Here is a 26216-nt window from a genome sequence, read left to right on the forward strand (position 1 = left end):
TTGTGTGTGATGTTGGATGTAGTAATTCAATCGTAGATGCTGGCTGCTTTGTTCATTATTGATGACAGCACCTGAGGCACAGATGTGCAACGTGGTGTCCAAAAGGGGTGTAAACCTCAGGCTGCTGGGTTCTACTGACCTGTAACCTGGGATATTTATCACTGGCTGATCCCCATTGATTCTGCCGCTGTGTGTAATTCACGTAATAATAATGTCCAGTGTTGTACATGTATGGCATTTTTTTTTTTTTTTTTTTACTGAATTCGTGCCTCTTTTGCTTATAAGTAATACACAAAGCACAATTAATGTCGCCACCATGACCAGTACAAGTACACTTGAATACTTTGGAGAAGGGAAAAGCCAGTACCCAATTAATTAACCAATATCGACAGAGCTGTAACCAGTCCACTTAGGTAATAATAATCTCTGAATCAATTCAGTTCAGTAGAAATCATTTTGTTTGTCCATGGGGGGCAATTTAAAGATACGTATGAGTAGCATGAGATGGTAACAAGACACACAAGGTCAAAGAAGGCTCAGACAGCCTTTGAGATGAACTGCAGAAAATATGATGTACTTGTCGTTAACATGAGGCAGTTTTCTGTTCATCTCCAGTGTCACAGCAGGATCACACAGGCGTCGGATTTAGAGTCCACACAGTTGGCATCTGGCTCTGACAGGCTCATTGTAACATTCCAACAGCCCTTTTCCCTTCCCAAATGGACTCTAGTGTGTTCCAGGATAAATATGCAAACTTATTTACCATATTAAAAAGTAAAGCCATTCAATTAGCTATACAGGTTGTATCAGAAAAAAAGTAGACTCTCAGAAAAAAACAACATAAAACCAAAATGTCTTCGCATTTTGGTTTTATGTTGTTTTTTCTGAGAGTCTACTTTTTTTTTCATGCATCCTTTATAAAGCTTTGTCCTGTAACCTACAACGGTATAAACTGTTAATAAAAAATGTGAATGACCTGAAAAGATATGAACAACCTGAAATGTCTTACAAGAATAAAGTGGGATTTGACCAATATTCTGCCTGTTACTAAATGTTTTGTGTATTTGTAGATTCACTGTGATCTGTAAGTTATAATGCACATGTGTAAATCATAAGATGAGTCATAATATTGTTAAAATCTCACTTATTTTTCTTTAGAAATGTCAGGTTGTTCATTTTTGTTCATGTTATTCACATTTTTTTCAAAGGATAGTTTGTCTATAGAAACACTTTCATACTGTAATTTTACTTTTTTCACTCTGACATAGAAAAAAGTTTGGATTTGGCATTATTTCCATATTAATATGTTATTATTAAACTGGTCCGGCCCACTGGAGATCATATTGGGCTGAATGTGGTCCCTGAACTAAAATAAGTTTGACATCGCTGGTATAAACCATATGACTTAATACTTTTTATTTGACCTTATTGCCTTGGCCTGGTGGTCAGTGCAGTGCGACAGTGTGTGTAGACTGTGTCGACTCAGGCTCTAAATTTCATTACACAGGCAACACCACAGTTCCGGACAAATGGATTTTTTGTTTGTCTGTCTGTTAGCAAGTTAACTCATAAAGTTATGGAAGGATTTTGATGAAGTTTTTAGGAAATATTGAGTATCGAGTGCTTTTCTAGTTGTTCTTTTTTTTTTTTTTTTAATTATTTTTAATTGTACAGTTTTTTATGTCTTTAATCTCTTCTTGTATTTTATTCTTTTATTTTGGTTTTTATTTATTCTTCTGTACAGTACTTTGGTCCACTGCAGTTGTTTTAAAGTACTTTACAAATAAAGTTGGATTGGATTGGATATTCAGTCTATGGTTGTGCGTATGTGTCTTCCAGCCTGTGGAAGCCCCCTCCCTGAGTGATGGCCTCACCAGTCTCTGTCTACAACTCCAACGCCCTGGACACACACATCTCCAGTGTAAGTCTGCTCATGTACGACTGCTACAAGAAGTTCACTCTGAAACTCTGAGACAGATGGGCCTTGAACTGGGTTTGAGGTGAACAATAAGATAGTTTTACAGGGTTTGTACGGGTGCTTGAAACCCTTGAAAATGCTTTGATTTCATAGTCTTGTTTTCAAGGTCGGAAAAGGGCTTGAAGTGCTTGAAAGTGCTTACAATTATAACTGTGATATGATTATTTATTTGTTTTTAATGTTAACTCAAGCCAAAGCTACATACAGAGAGGGGATACATTTTGAAAAATAACTTTGTCAAAAAAAAATAAATAAAAGCGGGTGCTCTTAGGTCAACTCCTGGTGCATTTGGATAAAACTTTCTAAACTTTTTTTGCCATTGTGAAGCATAATTTTAGATGTTCATCGCATAATACAACATACATCATTGTGATAAAAAGTGAAAAATCTAATCATGAGTATATGTATTCCTGTAGATATGTGTTTAACCCCCAGCGATAAGATGTAGGGCTGGAAAAATGTGAAAATGACCCTTAAAAGTGCTTGAATTTGACCTTGAAAAATGTGTATGAACTCTGGTATAGTTAAGTCCACTCCTATCATGTCCTGGACACTCTACTGGAGACACAGACTGTTTTTCAGGAGGTTTGAGAGACTGTGCTGAAATAGAATGGTTTGCAGTTCATGCTCCCTAAGTTGCAGGTTAAATTCCAAATAAGGATGAACAACAGCATTTCCAGTTTCAGCTTGCAGGCTTTGAAGTAGTGTCTGTCACAGTCTGTGGGTTCATCCTTAAAGTGGAATCATTCCATATTTAGGAAGTCTCAGCTGACTGGACCCAGGATAAGCCTGAAGTTCCCTTTTGATAACTCTTCTGATAAAATAGTAAATAATGTGTAAGCAGACCACGGTCACTGCTTTATTCAACCTTAATAAGTATTTGAAGGTCATGATCTGATTGGTCTGTTTGTGTGTAGGGATGTAACGATTATCGATATAATGATAAACTGCGGTAAAATTCCCGACAGTATTACCGCTTAAATTCTAATTATCATGATAACCGTGTTTAATTACCACACTTTGAAAGAGAGAGAGCGAGAGAGAGAAAGAGAGCGGGAGACCTGGTCCAAGCGCACAGAGAGAGAGAGAGATTATCTATTTATCTATCCATGAAAAAGAAACTAAAACAACTCAAACTTGATATGGAAAATGGTCAAACAGTGGCCATAAGGTGCCATCTTTAATGCACATGTGTATGTTTGATGTTTACATGTTAATATTTGAATGTTTCTGCCAACAGAAAGTACATTGTGCCTATTATTTTATGTGGTTTTTTTTCCCAAAATACAACTTGGTTAAATTATTTCAGTGTGTGTATAAGTACTTTTTGAACATTTTGAGCACATTTCAACAATACTGATACATAATACATGATAACTGTCATAATTTTGGTCACAATAACCGTGATGTGAAATTATCATATCATTACATCTCTATTTGTGTGTGATTGTAGACCTCCAGAGAGCCTCTGAAGATGGAGTTACTAGCTGATGTGTCTCTGCTGCCAGGAGAGGACAGAATTATAGGTGAGTATGTACGCAGCAGCACGGGCCTGGTTTTGGTTGTAGTCTAATTCATTTGTTAATAGTTGAGGCATTTGAAAAAGATGATCAGTAACTGATTAAATCAAAACATGACACATCTCAGTTATCACACAGCCATACGCTACATTCAGACTGCAGGCAGATGTGGCCCAAATCCAATTTTTTTGCTCATATGTGACCTGTATACGATCTGTTAAAGACAGTTTGAACAGCACAAGGCCACTTTCATATGTGGTTCTGAATCCGATACTTCTCTGATATTTTGCAATGCGACTTCAGTCTGAACGGCCAGGTCACATTTATCCGACCTTTGCGTCATTTAAATGCAACAAACGTCACAACTCTGTGTCCCAGGAGGAGGAGTAGCAGGAAACATATATTTACTTTTGTAAACTAGGGATGCAACAGTACTTGGGAAAACCATGTACCGTTCGGTCTGCCCTACATGGAACAATCTGCCCTTATGGACTCTATCTCTCTCTCTCTCTCTCTCTCTCTCTCTCTCTCTCACTCACTCACTCACTCACTCACTCACTCACTCACTCACTCACTCACTCACTCACTCACTCACTCACTCACTCACTCACTGGACATGCATGTGAGCACGCAGCACGGGGAAGCCCCACCCCTCCCTCAGTGAGAGACAGTGGATAGAGAGGCAACTTTAGTCTCAGCACACATCAGAGTCCTGCACAGATCCACCACTTTTCCTAACCCGCACCCGTGTACATTAGATCCGCAACTCAACCCAACCTGCAATTAAACAGATTGTCTACACAGTATCTCATTTTTAAGTACCGAGACACGCAAGGAAATACATACAGTAGATAACCGTGGCATTTTTATACCACCGTTTTCTTTTACATCCCTTTGCAGAACATGACTTTATTTATTTAAAAAAGCTCCCTTTGGGTCTTACGTGTGCACATGCCTGTTTTATACAACTGTATACAAGTAGTCGAGGAATAAGAAAGTGTTATATTGTTCAGTACAGAAAGTGTTATTTTATTCAGTACAGTGATATCATTTGTTCCTGCTGTGAAATTCAGATTTTGCTGTCAAAGAAAAACAAAATAAAAATATAATTTTGGTGGAAAAAAAACTGTTCTCTTTACGCACAAAACACTTACCAAAACCGAACTGAAACTGTCGCCCAGAAACCAACGTACGGACCGAACCGTGGGCTACCTGTACTGTTGCACCCCTACTGTAAACACAGTGCATGCCTGCGTCTGGACCTCTTTCATAGATAGAAGTCGCAGAGTCGTAGAGTTTTGGCGTGGAGTGGGTATGTTTATTTGGGTTTTCAAAATATAATCGCTTTGATAGCCACAGAATTGGGAAATAATGTTTTATTTTTCTATTGTCTGGGGAAAGCGAGAGGTTGAAAGGGCTCGACCACCGCCCCGACTCCGACCTTCACTGAATGTAAAGGAGGTTCTGTTTGAATAGATAAGTAAGGAATGTTCCATAGTGACCTTAGACTTTTTGAAGGGCTGAGGTCAGGTCAGTTTTATCCACCTGTGTTATCATATTGTACCCACATAGTCATGCTCTATTTTCATACATGACTCAAGCTGTCAGTGTTCCCCAACCATCACATCAACACAAATCAGTGTCTGTCATGTCGTTTGTGGACTCTGAGGATTCTAACTCTGAAGTACAGTTAGTATTTTTAGACTACTTTTGCTGTATCTCTCTTCCTTTTTTTCTGCTTCCCCTTCTCTGCATGTCCAAACTAAGGTCCTCATGTGAGAAAGGAACTTAATTTGTGCACATGAGAACATCTCAGTATGAAATGAATCAGTAGGTTGTGTCCATGTGTTTTGCAGACAAAGACCTCATCTACATGTGTCCATTCAACGCAGCAGTCAAAGGCAAAGTGTTGATCACCAACTACAGACTGTACTTTAAGAGCTCAGACGCTGTAAGTCCCATTTAACTATTCTGTGTGTGTGTGTTTGAAGGAGGCCGTCACAGCCAATCAGAACTGTTACATAGATGTGGTGTTGGCAGAGCTGTCCGTTCCTTTGAGCCTCAGTGTTTTATCACAGTGCACTGTTACTGTGTCTGCAGGGGAAGAGCCTTCTACCTGGTGAACACAAGGAAATGTTCAAACCTTTGCTGTTTTTCAAAATACAGACATAACAGGCGGAGTTTTGGGTTTTTTTTTTTTTTACAAATTTTATTTATTTCTCATTTTTATCAGTGTTATACAAACCAATCTCCTCAGGCTGAGGAGCAAGAAAAAAAACCCACAAGAATAGAAAACAAATGAATGAAAACAACAGCCTGTGTTGTGTGTCAGAATATGTTTAGGTCCCTTAATAGACACATTTTGCCCTGGATGTCAGCCATTTTCCCCAGTTTCTTATAAAAATATTTTCTTTCAACTTCAGAGTGTATGTTAGATGTTCCATGACAAGTATATCATCTATGATGAAAAGCCATTGTTTTTTAAGACGGAGCATCAGTCTTAAGTCTGTTCTGTGTTATGGCCTTCTTCCTGGCCACCAGGAGGATCTTGACAAGATATCGCTTACCTTTATGCACCATTTCTTCTAAATGTCCGAGGTATAGAACAAGACAAGAATTTTGGATTGCATATCCCAACACATTACGGAGAGCTGAGTGAACCTTCCCTCAGAGGGGTTGAATATTTGTGCATTTTCAAAACGTGTGTGTGTGTGATCTGAATCCATCTGATTACAAAGTCTCCAACATGGCTGTTAAGTATTCATTTGTTTACTTTTAATTTTATGTGTGATGAAAGAACGAATTCTATTTTTCCAATTAAATTCTCTCCATTTAGGTGGCCAGTCGTATTTTTACCTGTCAGTCTTTACTTTTTTAGTGATAATAAGACAGATTTAATAAAAAAAATCATTTTCAAAAGTTTGATGTCACAAAATAGAAAATAATTAACCTAATGTACCAAATAAATGTAGAGATTATGCATCTGATATGGGGAAGAAGGCTGTTTGTGCATCACTTTTCATGCCACTGCTCAAAGCAAATGATTAATTTCTTTTTACTTTGCTGAACTGAGTGCAGAACAGCCCTGTCAATGTTTTTGACAGTGTTGTGGTTTTACTGCAGGGTCCAGATCTCCAAAACCTCCAAAATCTGTGATTGACAGATCCAGTGTTATGTTTTAATGGTAAAATTGCAGTTCAGTGATCGTTTAATGACATTTATGTTGCTAACCCAGTGTTTGAGTAATTATATACAAGACTTATGCTTGTGTGTGTGTGTTGTAGGATGTGGCGGTAACACTTGATGTTCCTCTGGGCGCCATCAGTCGGATAGAGAAGATGGGTGGAGCTTCAAGCAGAGGAGAAAATTCATACGGTCTGGATATCACCTGCAAGGTCAGTCTGAGGGATAGAGTGAATCCTTGTTGATGTGCATTTACTTAAAGGCAGCGCGTCACAGTTTTTAGAATTACCCCAACCTTCATTTATCTAATGTCTTTCACAGGAAGTGATGAAAGAATGTGGCAAAAATTGCATGACTTCCTGTTTGATGTAAAGTATGAGTCGAAGAGACTTTGGGTACATCTGGGTGAAACTGAGGTCATTTTCACTCGTTTCCACTCAAACAAGCTAAAGTTTGATTGAACAGGGGTGGCGTGAATGGACCATTAATGGGGGAGCTGGATAGATGTGAAATTTTTTAGGAGACTTTTTACAATTTCTAGCAAACATAGGTGTAGGGGATGCTCCTTTCATTGGGCACTGTTTATTGGCCAGGCAGCTTATCGTGTTTAAATGGAAGAATGCCCCCCCATCATATGGACAATGGATCAGAGAGGTTATGCATCATATTCACTTAAAATTTAAAAAATGAGACGTACCTCTAGGGGTTCCACTAGATAGTTCTACAGCCATTTATCTGCTTTGTAGAGGGCATAATAGCAACCGACATATCTATGCAGCCCCAATATCTGTGTACCTATTTTCATTTATTTATTTATTTAATTACCTATTTATTTATTTACTGATCTGCCTTGGCTGAGGTCTGTGCTCTCTGAGTGCTTCTAGTTTAATCATTTTATTGTAGGGGTGTTATTGAGCCATTTTGTGGCACCAAGATTCATGGCAGAAGTATAGCACTGAAAATTCAAGAAATTCCAGCATTTAGCACCTCAGATATGCTCAGAAATGTATATTTTATGACGCTGAATGCTCAAAAATGTAATGAATATGGATGAATAGTCCTGCTCAGTACTGTAAGGGTGAACACAGTGGTCTTAAACTCTTTCCAGTCGTTCCATGGCATGTGATCTTGTACATGTCAGATCTTGGTTTTGCTGATACTTTATCTTGCTCCCTTTCATTCACTATCAGGACATGAGGAACTTGCGGTTTGCCTTGAAGCAGGAGGGTCACAGCAGGCGAGACATCTTTGAGCTACTTTTCAGACACGCCTTCCCCATCTCACATGGACTGGTAAGAGACCCCTCAAACTATGATGGTGTGCTCTTCAACCAAGAAAAAACCAATGGGGGGGGGTGTCACGTATTGTCTTTTGCAGCTTCATGGGTCCAGTTTGTGGTATTTGTGTAACTGCAATCGACATTGGGCACCCTTGATACAGTATAATACTTCATTCACAGCCTTGTTTCCTCACAGTTCATTTGTACGCCAAACAAAACCAATGTCATTATTCCGTTCAGAATGTTTTCCCTGAATACATGATGACACATTGTTTTTGTAGTATTGCCGATACACTATAAACACTTTTTTGGGGGGTTTATATATCTATTAGTTAATCCAATTACACGTACATTTAACTGAAGTGTCCTCTCTCCTTCTGTCAGCCGCTGTTTGCATATGTGACACAGGAGAAGTATGAGGAGAGTGGTTGGGATGTGTATAAACCCGTCGAGGAGTTCAGACGGCAGGTGAGTGGACCGTTATAGTGTATATCTGTACGCTTTAGAACAAGTTCCAGTGTTTTGAGTCTGTAGTTGACGATGCTTCTCTTCCACAGGGCTTACCTAACAACAAGTGGCGTATTTCGTTCATCAATAAGGGCTACGAGCTGTGTGACACCTACCCCACTGTGTTGGCCGTACCATATAAAAGTAAAGAGGAGGACCTGAGGAGAGTGGCTGCTTTCAGGTCCAGAGGACGCATACCCGTGAGTGCAGCATGTCACACATATAGAGGGTTTATACAGAGATCCAGAAATGTACAACATATTGTATGTGGTGTGTATTTCATTCCATGTAGATTTTAGTTTTATGGTCAACAAATCTCATAAGGAAAGTCCAACATGGATTCCACTCACATCTCTGGTGTATAGAAATTACATGTTATATTTGGAATGGTACTGGGTTACAGGTGCGTTTGTAATATTTAAGTCATCCACATTCAAACAAAGAAAATATACAACTGTAAGTTATATATTTTTAGATACTGTAGTTATTGGATTAGTACAAAGTACAAAGACAGCACTTATATAGAATTAAAGTTAAGTAATAATCGAAGTTATGGTTCTCAACTTTGTACTCAGCCAAACCTACTTTCCCAGGAATAAATAGGATAAAAATGTATAGATTTTGACTCCTCAGATCAACCATTTGACGCCATCAGAGCCAGTGGCATATTTAGAAAGGACTTGAAATAATGCTGCTCTTGGTGTGTGAGCGCTTGGTTGTGTATATACCATATATACAGGTGTATCTCAGTAAATTAGAATATCATCAAAAAGTTGATTTTAGTAGTTCAATTCAAAAAGTGAAACACAGCCTTATATATAGATTCATCACACACAGACTGATATATTAAAAGTAGTTATTTCTTTTCATTTTGATGGTTATAACTTACAGCAAATGAAAACCCAAAAATCAGTACCTCAGAAAATTACTGAAGACCAATTGAAAAATGGATTTTTAACACAGAAATGTTGGATTACTCAAAAGTATGAACATGTATAGCACTCAATTCTTGGGTGGGGCTCCCTTTGCATGAATTACTGCAGCAATGCGGCGTGGCATTGAGGTGACATCATTAGCTGTAATAAGAAGTAAACACTTGAAATATATCAGTATGTGTGTGATGAATTTATATATAAAGATATGTTTCACGTTTTGAATTGAATTACAGAAATAAATTAACTTTTTGATGATATTCTTATTTTTTGAAATGCACCTGTGAATATATGTGATAAAGTTTTTGAACACTTGTTATTATGTATGTTTATTTTATTATCATATTGATGATATATTGTCTATTACATATTGTACAAATTGCTGTTCTAACTTTATGTTTAACTTTATGTCTACTAGAGTGTTTTAATATGTATATTTGGTGTGTGTGTATATATTCATATATTTATATATTTTTTGTTTTTCGGTTGTATTGATAATTTCTTTCCTGCTACTTTTTTATTATACTGGAATGGAGCGACTAACACCCAATAATTTCCCCCTGGGATTAATAAAGTATTCTGATTCTGATAGCGAGGCATATGAGCCACTACTGAGTAGATAACAGTTCCATAATGGGACTTGGCAGCTCTGAAAAAAAACAGAGAAACTTGAAAGTAAGCTGCACCTTAATAAATCTGGGTTTGTAGTGTATACATTCTCACGTGAATACATCTTAAATGTGTATTCTGTAACCCCAAAACATAACTTACATGATAGCCATCTTGATAATCTTAGTGTGTTTCTTTTGAAGAGCCCATATAGTTCTGTAGTCATGTGCTTCTACGGTGTCTTTCCATGGCAACTGTAAGAAATAGGTGTGAGATCACCTGCATTTTTGGATGCCATGCAGTTAAATACTTAACAGTGTAAATGAATGCTGTTTACACTTCATCTTATTTGCGTCTACCACCTGCCATTTTCTTGCAAGTGCATGATGAATGTTGCACATATGCATTTCTCTGATATCCTGCCTACTTTCATCATCAGCTCAGGATAAAAGGCTCTTTCTTTTATTCTCTATGATTAGTGCCTCTTTTATGTTTCCAACCGCATATTTGTTTTGTAGAGCCCGTGGTATGTTGTGTGTCCTTGTAGGTAACAAAAGTTACTCTTAGTTGTTTTGAATGTGAGTTCTAAGCACAATCTAGTGACCTTATAAAGTGACTGCTCCTGAAACGGCTAGATAATATGTGTTTGTTCCTCAGGTTCTATCATGGATCCACAGGGAGAACCAAGCAGTGATCGTCCGCTGCAGTCAGCCTCTGGTTGGCATGTCCGGGAAGAGGAACAAAGATGACGAGCGCTACCTGGACCTGATCAGGGAGGCCAACGAAACTACCAAACTCACCATCTATGATGCTCGGCCCAATGTCAACGCTGTAGCCAATAAGGTCAGGAGGAGGGAGAGTACCACCGGGGTTCAGAGGGGCTCATAGGAGCAGATGTCCATTTAACCTTGAAATATTTGTCAGCCCTGTCCTTTTGAAATGGCAGTCAGCAGTAATAAGGTGGGAAATTGGAGTGACATTTAGCAGAGATGAAATCTATGAAAACATGATCCAGTAGAACTCACCAGAACCGAAGATACTTATTTTGTCAAATCATCACATCATAGAGTTGAATAATGTAACTTACAGTTTTATTTGTATTATGTTATACTTTCTAAAACCAGAGTTTTTTTTTAAAGCTACACTAGTGTAGGGGTGTCAAACATATGGTCGACAGGCCTAAACCAGCCCTCCAAACGGTCCAATCCGGCCCCAGGGCTGAGTTTATAATATTTCAAAAATTACACTGAACATATTAACAATCAAGGATGTTAAAATCTTTTCAGCTCAAGTTCCACATACAGAACAATTTGATTTTAAGTGGGTCAGACCAGTAAATTACTATCATAATAACCTAGAAGTAATGACAACTCCAGATTTTTTCTCTTTGTTTTAGTGCAAAAAAAAGTAAAATTACATGAAAATGTTTACATTTACAAACTATCCTTTCACAAAAAATGTAAGTGACCTGAACAAATATGAACAACATGAAATGTCTTAATAGAAGTAAGTGTAATTTTATCAATATTCTGCCTGTTACTAAATGTTTTGTGTATTTGTAGCTCCCCTGTGATCTGTAAGTTGTAATACACGTGTGAAGATAAACTGAGACATAGTATTGTTAAAACTGCGCTTGTTTTTCTTAAGAAATTTCAGGTTGTTGTTCTTCTAAACATTTTCTTTTTTTGACACTTAATTTTTATTAATTATTTATCATTTTGTCATACAGAACATAGCAAACAACAGTCAACAACAGATAATAGTCACAGTCTAATAGTAATGATAATTTAGGTTACAGTAATGAAATAGCAATCAATTTTCCTAATTAATACAACTTTAGAGCAGCAGTTTATATAACATTTCATAAGACTATGAGACAAACCACACATTAATTGTATTTAAGAAACTAATCCGTTTGCCCCATCTTATTATGTAAAGTTCATCTTGCAGCCTCAGCATAAATGTTAATCTCTCCATTTTGTGAATTTCATCAACAATTTTCAACCAGTCTTCCATAGATGTAAATATTTTCATAATGTAATTTTACTTTTTTCATTGTTATTTTACTGATTTGGGTCAGTTAAGATCAGACTGATCTGAATGTGGAACCTGTATTAAAATGACCCCCACACTAGTAGTATTTTCCACATCAACTTTAAATCCTGTTTTATAATTTTTCTCTTGTCACATTGAAACACCAGGCCACAGGAGGAGGCTATGAGGGGGACGAGTACCAAAACGCAGAGCTCATCTTCCTCGACATCCAGAACATCCACGTCATGAGGGAGTCCCTGAAGAAACTCAAAGACATCGTCTACCCAAACGTGGAAGAGTCCCACTGGCTGTCCAGTCTGGAATCCACACACTGGCTAGAACACGTTAAGGTCAGAAGAAGAGTTCAGTTGTACCCGTGAATGGAGGTATTTGATCAAAACCTTTTCGAGCATGACGTGAATCCTGTGTTTGTGCGTGTGTAGCTGGTGTTGTCAGGAGCCATCCAAGTAGCAGACAAGGTTTCCAGCGGAAACTCGGTGGTGGTCCACTGCAGTGACGGCTGGGATCGCACCGCTCAGCTCACCTCTTTAGCCATGCTGATGCTGGACAGCCACTATCGCACGCTCAGAGGATTCGAGGTCAGAAGCTACACACACACACACACACACATTAATAAAAGGAATTGGTATTATTTGTGCTGTCGTTGTTTGTGATATTTTGTTCATGTTTTCCTTTCTTATATCTCTCATTTAATAGGTCTTAGTTATTTTATTTCATTGTAATTTCTTTCTTTTTTTTTGTTTTTTTTCTGCCCAGTTTACTCAGTTCTGGTTATAGTTATTGCTACCATTATATTATTATTATTATTATAATTTTTACCCTGGTTGTTATTGTTGGTATTGTTGATATTCTGTTGTGAGGGTCTGCCATCTTCTTCCTTTTTCTCCCCTCTTCACTCTTTCCTTTCTTCTCTTTCCCCCTGTTCCTTCATGTTAGGTCTGGCATCAAAATGTGGTTCAACAAAATTCAAAATAAAGACAGTAGAATGTCAATGTACTGTATGAAGTTTCCCTTTGGCAAAGCAATTTTTTTCAGCACCAAAAGGCAGCCAGATTATCATTCTGCTGTTATGATGCTGGGCAAGACAAGTTTATGAGAAAAAAATAAAAGGAATTGTAGGCTGTGAATTCTATTTTAGTTAAATCCCACCCCTTTTTGGCTGCCATTTCTATGTGATACTCATGCCTTGACTTCAGTTCAGCTCAGTTCACATATTTATTTCCAACCTGCTACCACAGTATAACACTTAACAGATGACAACTTGACAGACAGCGAAACACATAGTTTGAAAAGGGGATGGAAGAAGTATCGCTTTTAGAATTCCAACCCCTCACACCACACAACATCTCACTACACCAATACAGAACAATACAGAACATTACAGAGCAATACAGTTAGACTTCAATACCAGTTCCTAATCACTACTTCTTAAAGGTGGGGTAGGAGATATTAGAAAAACAGTTTGAGCGAGCTACTTTTTGAAAATACTCAATTCAAAAGTCCAAACCCCTTTCTTCAGACATCCCCCCGAGGCTGACAAAGAAGTCCGTTCTGACCCACTGTAGAAACATGGCAATTATTTAAGAGCAGATTCAGCTATTTACTGCTGAAATGTCATATTTACTTCCTTTGTAATTGATACCAGTACTGATGTGTTGCATGGCTGCTGTAGTCAAATAATCAGGTTACAGCTCAAAATTGTACTCTGGTATCACTAAATGAATCTTAATCAATCAATTAATACTGAATCGAATCGATATCGAAACGAATCATAATTAATCAATTCAGAACCTTATGAATCGAAATCGAATAGGAAATTAGCCATGATACCCAGCCGTATTCATCAGGGTGACGGCCTGGGGGATAAAACTGTTCATATGTCTGGGTGTTTTGGCGTACAGTGCTCTGTAGTGCTCTGTTCAGGTTGTGAATGAATGTGTGATGTGTGACTGAACTTTTCTACTACACACAACAGGTAGAATCTGAACCAAAAAAGTAGGGACACAAGTATAAAAGTACATAAAGTCAAGGTCTAGGAGGAAAAAATTAGCAGTTTTGAAAAAGTCTGGAATTTTTATTTGAATAAAGAGTAAACGCCCTGTGGAAGTACACAGTTGTAAATAACATCATTTGAATATTTATTTAAAAACTAGCAGTTACTTATGTTTAAAGTTCAAGTAAAGTTACAGAGTTAAGCTGCATCATCACCTATAACCTGAGGCTACAGAAGGATGTAGGAGAAGGACATTGGAAAAAGTGGCCCCTCTTCTTAGCTCAGTAACTTCAAAAATGCTACCTGCTTAAACCTGCTGAGGCAGTTGTAACTTATATACACATTTACACTGTGTGAGAACGCATATTTATCTGTGTAGTCATTTATTATTTTTCCTTTGTAAATTGTGACTCCCTGACCCTGCTGTTTGTGCTATGTATGTTTAACCAAGTTTGTTGTAAAATAAGAAAAATAAAGTTAAAAAAAAAAAAAAAAAGTTAAAATTGCATCCATTTTAATAGTGTGTTTGTTACTTTAGGGGCTGATTGAAAAAGAATGGATCAGCTTCGGACACAAGTTTGCATCAGTAAGTAGACTCTTTCTCTGCACGACTGAGTTCTTCTCTTTTGTCTTTCAGTATTAAAAGGGTTGTTAAGGTTTGTTGTCAATAATTCGACTGTGGGTTTGTGCAGAGGATAGGACACGGCGACAAGAACCACGCGGATCAGGACAGATCGCCCATCTTCGTTCAGTTCATCGACTGTGTATGGCAGATGACGAAGCAGGTATGTTTTAACACCTCTGTCTGAATCACAAGACTGCTCTTGTGTGGAGGAGGAACCTCAGCGGCATGTGCATCATTTGGCACTTCGGTATCTGTTTAAAAAAAGAAAAACTGACTGGCTGTGATTATGTGGAGAAGGCACGCTGCCAGACAGACCATGGAACAGAATGAATAGAAAATGATGAAGGCAGCTGTAAAAGAAGGAAGCAGTTTGATAGAATGTTAAGAAGAAACAGAGGGTTCTGCTGTCCACCTCTTCTAAATCTTTCAGATCATTAAACAAATTATAATATTAGACAGATAACTTGAGTACATTTTTTGATTGATTGATTGATTGATTGATTGATTGATTGATTGATGTATTTATTTTGAATATGAATGTGAAAACAGAAGAAAATGAATAAACCAAACACTTAAATATAAGACATATAATACATATTCGAAAAGGAGTGAGAAGAAGCATAACTTATAAACTCCCACCCCTTCTCCTTAAATAATTAATAACTAATAATCTTCCCAAAAAAAACTTGAAAAAAAGTTTTGATTTCATTTATTGGGGAATAAACATAATTAAACATACCAAGCCCTGACACTAAGACCCTATCTGATCATTCTTTCATTGTGTGTATTTTATATCATTTACCCTCTTTTTGACTGACACTCTTTTAATGACATCATCTCATCCTTCTACAGCTCCTTTAATTGAGAACCAAAGTTGTCATTCATTTACATGTTCCCAAATTTTATCTCAATAAATACCTCTACTTCATAAGTTGCATGTGCATAATCAGAATATTATTAGACTTACTCTACAGTAGTGAAGTGAACAGAATGGAGAGTAATATTGTTTAATACTGTTACTTAGTGTACATTACAGATTACTTGTTATTATTATTTAAAAGTAGCCTAATTCCTTACGTTGCAGTATTACCGTCTCAGAAATGGAATGCATTACATGACTCCCGTATTACTTTTGAGTTACTTTAATCAAAATTACTAAAGAAGTAGAACTTAACATTCTAAAATGTACTTCAGAGCATTTTACATCAAGTAGAGGGTGTAGAATAATGACTGTGGCCTATCCATGCTACTGACAATATAGTTACTTTAGAACTGGCAAAGTGAAGGATCAAGGCAATGCAAAAAAGGATGACAAACGGAAAGCATATCACTCTCATCCTCCTCTATTTTCTGTCTCTTCTCACTAAGTAGAGTGGTCACATGGCACCGTTCCAGATGCTTTTTTTAGTTGCTAGTGCTATTTCTCAGCGTCGATAGTTCTTTTGGTTTTGGACAACGGTTGCATTTGACTGTTACGTTTTTCTCGTCCTTATCTCTGACAAACTCGAAGTAATGAGCATATGATGCGTCCATCTCACAAATGTACTGTCTTTTGCCATCATCACCCATTGGCTGATCATGAACAGGAAATAGCCGTAGAACTTTCCTACACATTTTTGATATGTTAAGGTCTTGCTGGTTTTTTTTTTGTTTTTTGCTTTTTTCTTCACTTGAGCAATTAAATTATGGCCTGAAAGTGTGTTGTAAGGCAAGCACTATTGAAAATGTGCTGAGTAAAATATTACTGAAAATTTATAAGTAATGCCTTACACAACTGCGTTACAGCAAAAAGTAATCTGTTGCTGTAATGCATTACTTTTGTAAGGCAATACTCCCAACAATGATTACTTACTGTTACATTGAAGGTAGCAGTATTTTTTTTTTTTTTTTTTGCTCAGTTTACTCAGTTCTTGTTATTATCATTATAATTATCACCATGATTGTTATTGTTAGTATTGTTGATAGTTTCTTGTGAGGGTCTTCACCACCTTCATCTTCTTTTTTTTCTCCTCCCTTCACTCTCTTCTCCCTTTCATCCCCTTCCCCCTGTTCCTTCCTGTCAGGTCCGGCATCAAAATGTGGTTCAACAAAACCCAAAATAAAGACAGTAGAATATATTACGAAGTTTCCCTTGGCAAAGCAAATTTGTTCAGCACAAGAAGACAGCCAGATTACCATTCTGCTGTTCTGATGCTGAACAAGACAAGTTAGGAAAAAAAAAAAAAAAGAAGGTAGCAGTAACAAAGTTAGCACAAGCCATAGATCCATTTCCAGCAGGTCATACCTCCTCTGCCATCCTTTACTGTCATATCCTCTTGGTGATACTGATGTCTCCTCTTACCATCTCCTCTTTTCAGTTTCCCACAGCCTTTGAGTTTAATGAGCGCCTCCTGCTGACAATCCTGGATCATCTCTACAGTTGTCGCTTTGGGACTTTCCTCTACAACTGTGAGAGCGCACGAGACCAACATGTAAGACAACTGCGTACCCTGCTTCGTCCTCATGTCCACGTATGGTTTGTCCACATGTATTCTCACAGTCGCGCCATGTGTGTCCTACAGGAAGTGAGGTCGAAAACAGTGTCTCTGTGGGCCCTGGTCAACAGTAAGACGGACATTTATCTAAACCCCTTCTACACTCCAGAGTCCGGCAGGGTCCTCTACCCTGTTGCTAGCATGCGCCATCTAGAGCTCTGGGTCACGTATTACATCCGTTGGAACCCACGCATTCGACAACAGGTAGGATCGGCACTGTGTCTATTCTTATACGTTTTTTTCCAGACCTTGAAAAGTCTGGAATTTTGTGTGAAAGTTATAATAAAGTATGGAAAAAAGTTTCTCTTTCAGTCTAATTTTAGAGTATGCTCAAAGGCACATAGTCTTGTAAGATAAGAAATACATGAGGAAAGCATATAAAAATCCTTATATGATTTTACTAACCAGTCAGTACTGAAATGATTCTAGTGAAACTTTTGAACTGTTGTGATTTTCATACGTTTTGAAAACATTTCTCAGTAAAATATAATCTACTGTGGATGTTGCATTCATTCATTCATACATTTAGTAAAATAACTTTTCTACTACACAAAACAGGTACAATCTCAACCAAAAAAGTAGGGGCGCTAGTATAAAAGTACATAAAGTCACGGTCTGAGGGAAAAAAGTCTGGAGTTTTTATTTGGATAAAGAGCAAACACCCTAAATGCATTATGTAACGACAGTCATTGAAGTGGTTTGTACACAGTGTGACACGTTGTTTCCTCCCGTACAAGTACAGATTAAAATAAGTAAAAAATAATAGAAGTGAAAAAAGACATTTTCTGAAATTCATAAAAGTCAAAAACAAGCTTTTGAAGGACAGTGCAGAGAAGACAGAAAATAGAAAACAGAAAATATACACTTCATACTCAATTATATTCATATCATAATTGCCCAAGTCATACACTATATGGACAAAAGTATTGGGACACCTTGAATTCAGGTGTTTCTTTTCTAACAGAACAAAACAATAATGACTAATGCCATAATATAGTTTTATACTGTGATAAATATTGCATTGGTTAGTTTTGTTTAAATTCTTATCTTTGCTTCCAAAATACCTCAGAGATGATGTTAACTTTCTTTTTAATTTCTCTCAACACTGATTTTTTTTTTTTTTTATGCATAACTATGGTTTTAAACATTCTACCTCTAAATTTCTAAAATATTTTTTGTGCTCTGACTGTAAATATTTTTCTACAACAACTAACCATCTACTTTCTTCACATCTCACTTACCAATTAAACTTAAGGCAATACTGATGTTTATAAACTGTATGGACAAAAATATTGGGGCACATCATGGCTACAGCTGTAAGATGTCCTGTTCATGCTGATTTGAGATATAAACATCAATATCAATAATTAATATAATATTTATCACAGCATAAAACTATATTATGACATTTGTATCCCAGACCCCTGGTATAAAGGAAACAGCTGAATTCAATATGTCCCAATACTTTTGTCTATATAGTGTATGACTTAGGTAATTATGCTATGAGGCTTACGACTTGTGAAATGTAATATATAAAGAGAAGAAAGAAAAATTTTTATATAAATTTAAATATTCTATGCATATTTACATTGTGGATACGTACATCTTGTTCAGTATTAGTTTCACCTGGTTTTGTATGTCAATCCCATCATTTTTCTATAATGTCTTATGTCTTCTTTCATATACTTTTCCCTTGTTGAGTATTTTACTAACCTGTTTGTGCATGTGTGTGTGTTTGGCGTTGCAGCAGCAGAGTCCGGTGGAGCAGCGCTACAAGGAGCTGTTGGCGCTCAGAGACGAATACTTGAAGAAGCTGGAGGAGCTGCAGCTGTCTGACTCCACCCCCTCCACCCGTCTGGCTAACAGCTCCACCCCTAACACCTCCTCCTCTAACTCCTCCACACCTTCACAGCAATACACACATCTACAAACTCCCTTCTGAGGGCTGCACACACACTCTCACTCTCTCAGATATACTTGTTGACTTGCACTTACGTCGTCCTCATTCAGATTTGTGTCAGTCTCGCACGCAGGGAATAATTAGTTTTGTGCAGTCCTAACTGTGGATAACTAAGAATGCTAATAAGAATTAGATTTGGTTAACTCTTAACACCACAGTGGTGATGATGGTGAATATGCAATATGTCACAGTACAGCCTTGTCTCAAGACTTTTCTATATACTCACTCATCATACAGTGAAGCCTTAAAGACATTCAGATAAGGGCTTGAACACACAGGACATGCAGCAGAGGTGTACCATCAAAGCGGCACTCACCACACAGGATCACCCCAAGAGCACTTAGTCTGTACAATCAGCACTATGTCAGAAGGACGAGCTTTTGAACGAACCCACCTTTTATTCAAGCGTCTCTTACTACCTGTTTCTCAGGTTTTCTTATCCCCGTCTGTGAGCTTTTACAGTATCACATGCTAACTGACTGAATTCGGTCATGCTGTGGCAAGAGTTGGCACCTGATGAAGGTTGTGAGATACAAGCGGAAGTGCTGGATTTAGTTTGAAATATGCAAAAACATCCAGCAAAAGTGTTGTTGTACCCAGGGTTGCAACGGTATTTTCAGTACTGTTGCAGTATTACATAATTATCTTTATCAATTCCAATGGCCCAGAAAGGAACGAAAATAGAAGGGTTTTTGTTTGTCGAAAATGCACTTTTTTTAAAATTAAGGTTGAAAACTAAAACATTTTTAATATATGTTTAAAAATATAGCCGTTCAATAAGCGCAGAGCTCTTACATTCTCAGTCTGGATGCATTTCTTTATTACTTTAGGTCAGGGGTGTCAAACTCATTTTAGTTTAGGGGCCACATTCAGCTAAATTTGATCTGAAGTGGGCCGGACCAGTAAAATAATAACATAATAATATATAAATAATGTCAACTCCAAAATTTTCTCTGTTTTAGAGCAAAAAAAAAAAAGTAAAATTACATTATGAAAATGTTTACATCTACAAACTATCCTTTAAAACAATGTGAATAACATGAACAAACTGAAAAAAAAAAATGTAATTTTGACAGTATTATGCCTCAGTTTATCATTTACACATGTACATATGTACATTATAACTTACAGATCACAGTGGATCTACAAATACACAAAATGTTTAGTAACAGGTGGAATATTATGTCTCTCAAGACTTTTCAGGTTGTTCATACTTGTTCAGGTTATTCAGAGTTTTTGCGAAATTATACTTTGTTTTCATCTAAATACATGAAAACATTTACAGAGAGAAAAATTGGAGTTGTGAGTATTTATAGGCTATTATGAGATTAAATTGACCTGAATGTGGAACCTGAAATAAAATGATTGTTAATATCTTAGTGCAATTTTTGCATTTCACAAATTCATCCCAGGGGCCAGACTGGACCCTTTGGCGGGCCGGATTTGGTCCCCGGGTCACATGTTTGACACCTGTGCTTTAGGTAAACATATGTACACCATACCACAGTGTACCATGAAACGGTACCGCTGCAACCTTTGATATAACAGCTGCCAGAATGGTACGCCACGTTGTCCAACACGGGGTGATTCTGTTGAAAGACCTGCGAAAAGCTAGTAACTGAATCTTGAGTTCTGAGTTTTTGACGAACTCCATTATGGAAGATGGTTGCTTTTCACGTGTACATGTGTATGGTGTGTAAGGAGACAAATAACCTATGGGCACACTGGTATGGGCTGGGTTGCACTGATTATATTTAAGGTATGAATAGAGCTGAACAAAACTAGGTTTAATGTGTAAATCCATATTTAACTCTTTCATGCATAGTGGTCACTCCAGTGGACAGCTATTCTATAGCTGTTCTCTTGTATATTCATGGATTTTATTGTTTTAGTTCCATATCAGCCAACACTATGGACGTCTATGCATCATCCCATACACTGACAGTCCTACCATTACTGTAACTTTGCTGTTCTTGATAAATCTGATCTGCACTAACATGTTTGAGTGTAAATCAATTGCTTGTTATTGTTAATAGACTGTAATCAACCATTTTTCTTAAACAAAAAGTGCATATTATCTCCATAAAGTGAATAATAACTAATATTAGAGTATTATTAGAATTATTAGAATGTGACAAAACACCAGATTAGCAGCATTAAAAAAATTATTTCATACTTTTCACACAGTATATCTGTAAATACATGTTTCTTTGCTTCAAAAATTAAAAGCATAATGTCCAGCCGAGTGAATATTTTTGCAACTCCATGAAAAATAGGTTTATAAAAAAATTTTCAGTCGCACTGTTTTTTTCATGCCTAAAGAGGAATAAAAACACTCGGAAAAAATAGCTTGATTAGGGTCAAAAAATGGTATTCAAAATCTCTCTGAAGGGACATTTTAGAGACAATTTGACCCACATTTTTACTTTTAAATTCCTTTTTGCTTTAGTTGGACCATAAGGGATTATCCAAAACAAGGAGCTGCTTTATATTGAAATAAATGTTTGAATGGCAATCAATTAAATTTCGCTCTCTGATGGGACATTACTGCGTTTTGACCCATTAAGGTTCTCATAATTCATGCATGAAAGGGTTAAAATTAACCACAGCCATGGTGCATAAGTTCAGTAAATGCAAGTGATTTACACTGAAATTAGGTTTAAATTGAATCTTAATATTACTTCAGTGCAACCCAACCTTATTGTGTCCATTATCACCTCCGAGCTTATGAATTTTGGAACGTTGGGTGTTTGTCAGGCAGGTTCGTGTCCCAGTCCTGGTGCACAGCCGTCGGTGTTCTGTGTGAACAAAGCGTAAAGCTGATCAACATGTACAATCCCCACTTTCTCCACTTGTTCCTACTCACTGCACTGCTACTGAATGTCACCCTGTCTTGTGAGGAAATGATCGGAACTGCTGCAAAGCTAACGAGTCGGGGGGCTGGGGGGGGCCTTCTATAGCGCACGTCACTGTGCAAGTCCACCTACATGTACATAGCGAGTGTGTCAGATTTGTATGGGTTGATGTGTAATTTGTGGCTTATCACCTGAGGATGTAAGCTAGAGCTGTTTCTGTTGGTGTCGTTTATCCTTTACTATCAGCTAAACTTACCTAAGCAGTATTTCCAGCACTTCGTAAGCTAAGTATCTGACGGGAAGTACAGTTCTAGCCAAGAAGTGGGTAAGGCAAGTGCGTCAGTGTGGCCTTGGTCGTGTTGGATCCATATTTTAGGCGCTCAAGTTAGTGTAGGGAACTGACATGATGTTTGCCTCTGATCCTGGGTCACTGCTTGCACTGCTTGACGTCCTTTCAGAATACAAACGCTAGCCCAGGTCCGTAAAACCTCACCTTAACCTTACTACGCCAAGATGTTTTGAACCAGCAGACAGTTGTAGGGACAGTGAGTGGAAATAAAGCAGCCAGCACTCACTTTTCCTGAAATAAATCTCTCGTGAGTCATTTCAGAACCACCCTCGTTGAGTCCACCTGAGAACGCTTTTGCTGTTTGGACATGGGTTCCATTAGTTGGCACTGAAATCGGTCAGAAATAGTTTGGTTTGAGAGGAATGGCAGGGGAATTACAGTCGCGGAAAAATTATTAGACCATCAAAAGTCATCATAAACAATGGTTATGCAATCAAGTACTAACTCCTGTGTGTATCATGTGACTAAAACAGATAGAAAAGAAAACATGGAATGCCTAAAAGCACTGTTTTTGTCAGTACAATGCCATAGATATTGATGTAAGAACTGAAGTGATTTTGGTTATTATCAAGAAAACATGGAAAATGGTTAGATATCAGCTCTGAAACCATTATATTTGTCCGAACAAATCTACCTTTAGTAGTACCTGGTACTTAAATCCTACAATATAATGCACGTTTCGGTCCCGCCCCGCCCCATGTCCATCCCATCGATGTTGCAGCACAGGACACGGGAGGGCGTTTGGGTGCAATGCCGCTGTTGCACCACGGGAGGGTGCCATCGTACAAGGCACCATGGGTACAATGCCGCTAGTTAAAAATTAAAAAGAAATTCAAGAAAACAAGGGTGGTCTAATAATTTTTTCCGCTACTGTATATTGTACGGTGTAAACTAATTCTGCAAGAAAAAGAAAGCAATGCATCCAGTTTGAATCCACAATTTTACCCTGTTTTTGCCTTTTCTCATTCTAGAAATTAGAGTCTAGAAACCCTAGCGACTTAAAGTTTCGTCAGTTTTACCTTCTTGAATGGTTTCGCCGTGGCAACACAACACAAGTTTATTATCCTCCATTGAAACACACATCAGCCAAGCTGTCCAAATGGCGCTAACTTCAGTATTTGTGACGTCGTTGCGTTCATGGACCTGGTGTCACAGAGGCCAGTTAAACTCAGGACATCATTTGGATAGAGTGTATGTGTCAATAAAAAGAAATTCTATTTGAAATGTGGATTCAAAGTTTAAGGATTCGGAGAAAAAGCCTAATAAGAGGATTTTGCTGCTGACTTAAAAATACCCATTTATTTAGTTTGAACACAGTTTGCACAAGCTCCTGTCAGAAATAACGCCAGTGTTTTGGTCATGTGTTCTGTAATTCTAAGTACTGTAGGGTTTGGTTTATTACAATCAGTCTTGAGTTGTTGCTGTTCATTACTGCTGCCATATTTGATCATTCGTAATAGTAATATCTAGTTATACGAAGATCGTATTTTATTGTACTCTTATATTTAGGCTTAGTTAGACCTCAAGCCCAAATCCTTTTTTAAATTTTGTATCCAGATAGAAATTGAAAGGTTAAAAAAACGAAACAAAACTATATTTGGAGTTGATTTGAAATGTGATTCTAATCCGATTTCTAGATGTTGCAGAGTGGATTTCTAAGATTTCTCTTTGACCTACTGTGGATGCCACCAGGGGGAGGTTGAGATATTCGCATTTAAGATTTATGGAGCGTTCAGTAGGTATGTTTCCATAAATGTATTTCATGCGCATTTTTGTTTTTTGCTTTCTTTTCAAAAAGAGCTAATGGACATATGACAAATAGAAACACTTGAATGTGAGTGAGTACTGATGTAGTGTACATTTAACTGAATTATCGCCTGTATCTTCTTGGATGTCCCCACACTGTGCTTAAACATCCTACTATAATGGACGTTCTGTGTCTGATCGATGTCCCGATGTTGCAGCACGGGAGAGCGTACGGCTGCAATGCTGCTGTTACACCACGGGAGGGCGCTATCGTACAATGGCACCACGGGTACAATGCCGCTAGTCAAACAAAAGTATAGACTTGCAAGGAGATCATATTATTCCTTAGTCTTATCTGTGTAAAAAAAAAAAACACTTCACATCCATTTTAGACGTAAATAAGAATAACTTTTTCACTCTGTTCATTAGAGTCATGTCTGTAGAATATACGACCACTTTCTGTCAACATTACACAAACTATTACAAGGACTTTCACTCCAAACGCATCTTTCTTTTCTGTTTTTGCTGCAACTTCTCTCGACATTTTATGGAAATGCAGCTACTGTGTTCATCTTTATAAACAGTCTATGGTGTGGGCTCTCTTGCAACTCGAGCCATATTTCAAACTTCAAAGCGGAAACCTCTTATGTCCAAAACGGTTATTTTTCAGGAAACTAGAACAACAATGTATGTTCTAAAAAATAGAGTTAACCCTTTAAACCTTCAGCCTAAAATGGTCTACCTGGACTTTTTTTTTCATATTTTGGCTATAAAAAGGTCAGAAAATATGCTATGAATGAGTCCATTTGTCCATTTCTTTTCCAGATCTTTCAAAATCTAGCAATCATTTCCAATTTATGGCATGTTATTATACTGAAAAAACACCTTCTTCTCTAGACTCTCGTACGGGTGTGAGTGAAATGACCGTAATGACGCAATAAAGCCTTTCAAGCGCAATGTTTCAGGTTTCAGAAACTGTTGGAATTTTTCTAAGTGCACAAACAGCCATCCAAACTGCATACACTACAAACAAAAAGTTAAGGATATTTCTCTTTTCCTTTTTTGGTCTTTTTTTTTTTTTGTCATTTTTGCCATTTGTAAATAATACTGTCTTTAAAAAAAAAAGTGTTTCAGTTCACACACAAAAAAGTAAAAAGCGCTGTGCAAGAATCCCAACTGAAAACAAGTGTTCAGAGAATGCAAACCTCCGCCAAGCACCCCAAACGGTGTGCATGTGTGGATCGACTATTTCTTTTTAAATTAAACAGTTTCAAGGTTGTTCCATACAGCAGAAAAAGTTGAAGCTTGGTGCCAGTCATGTGTATGTCAAATTATATTCAATTCCAATCAATATTTGTTGAGTTATAATGAAAAATGTGCCGTAAATGGGATTTTCAATTTTAAATTGAAATGTCCACAGAGTCCACATTCCACAGTGGATGTGGACAATTTTGTGCCAGATACAAGATATTGTTATAAGCTACGAGTGTATCAAATTGGAGGCCAATCGGAGTCATTTTGAATTTTTTTATGAATTTTCGAAAATTGCTCAATGATGAGAGATAGGAAAATGTGAGATTTTGTGACCTTGCTGTGACCTTGAACTTATGCCTACTTGGCCCAAAATTTACTGGGTTGGTCCCAGGGCCTAGGCCTATCTGTGGGTAAAATTTGGTAAAGATGGTTGTAATAGTTTTTCTGTAAATTTGCTAACAAACATGCAAACAAACAAACAAACACACAAAGCAAAATGATCACAATACCTCTTGGTGGAGATTAAAAATAGCCCAAAAATGTAAAATATCCTTAACTTTTTGTTTGTAGTGTATGCGCAGGGTGTGTCAGCGGTGATACGTCAGGTTTTAAAGAGTTAAGAGATACAGTCACAAGCCGTTTTCAACACTTCTCATTGGTTAAATATTTCTAAAGCCATCAGGCTAGCGTGAAGACTGACTGACTGACTGAATAGAATCGTTTTATGACAAAAAAAAAAAAAAAAAAGCAAAACAAAGAAGACCAAAAATGGACTTAAGAGGTTTCCGCCTGACAGCGATGATTTGCACTGCTCATAAAAACACACATAAATTTCAA

At 37.4% G+C, this 26216-nt stretch overlaps 1 protein-coding gene across 2 annotated transcripts in view; it reads left to right on the forward strand.

Annotated features, from left to right (window-relative positions):
* Positions 1-19858, forward strand: part of mtm1 (myotubularin 1) — a 30763-nt gene extending 10905 nt beyond the window's left edge. Inside the window, exons 2-16 of one of the 2 annotated variants that reach the window (XM_030162076.1) lie at positions 1840-1921; positions 3432-3504; positions 5355-5449; positions 6783-6893; positions 7872-7973; positions 8345-8428; positions 8518-8667; positions 10666-10851; positions 12210-12392; positions 12486-12641; positions 14595-14642; positions 14749-14841; positions 17039-17152; positions 17243-17419; positions 18963-19858. In XM_030162076.1, the coding sequence (XP_030017936.1) occupies positions 1865-1921; positions 3432-3504; positions 5355-5449; positions 6783-6893; positions 7872-7973; positions 8345-8428; positions 8518-8667; positions 10666-10851; positions 12210-12392; positions 12486-12641; positions 14595-14642; positions 14749-14841; positions 17039-17152; positions 17243-17419; positions 18963-19157 (1824 nt within the window). In that variant the 5' untranslated portion in view covers positions 1840-1864 and the 3' untranslated portion in view covers positions 19158-19858. The remainder of the gene's footprint in view (positions 1-1839; positions 1922-3431; positions 3505-5354; positions 5450-6782; positions 6894-7871; positions 7974-8344; positions 8429-8517; positions 8668-10665; positions 10852-12209; positions 12393-12485; positions 12642-14594; positions 14643-14748; positions 14842-17038; positions 17153-17242; positions 17420-18962) is intronic. The other variant, XM_030162077.1, reaches the window with a different exon arrangement.
* The last annotated feature ends 6358 nt before the right edge of the window (positions 19859-26216 follow it).

This window comes from Sphaeramia orbicularis, chromosome 18, assembly GCF_902148855.1.
Source record: "Sphaeramia orbicularis chromosome 18, fSphaOr1.1, whole genome shotgun sequence".
Classification (NCBI taxonomy): domain Eukaryota; kingdom Metazoa; phylum Chordata; class Actinopteri; order Kurtiformes; family Apogonidae; genus Sphaeramia; species Sphaeramia orbicularis.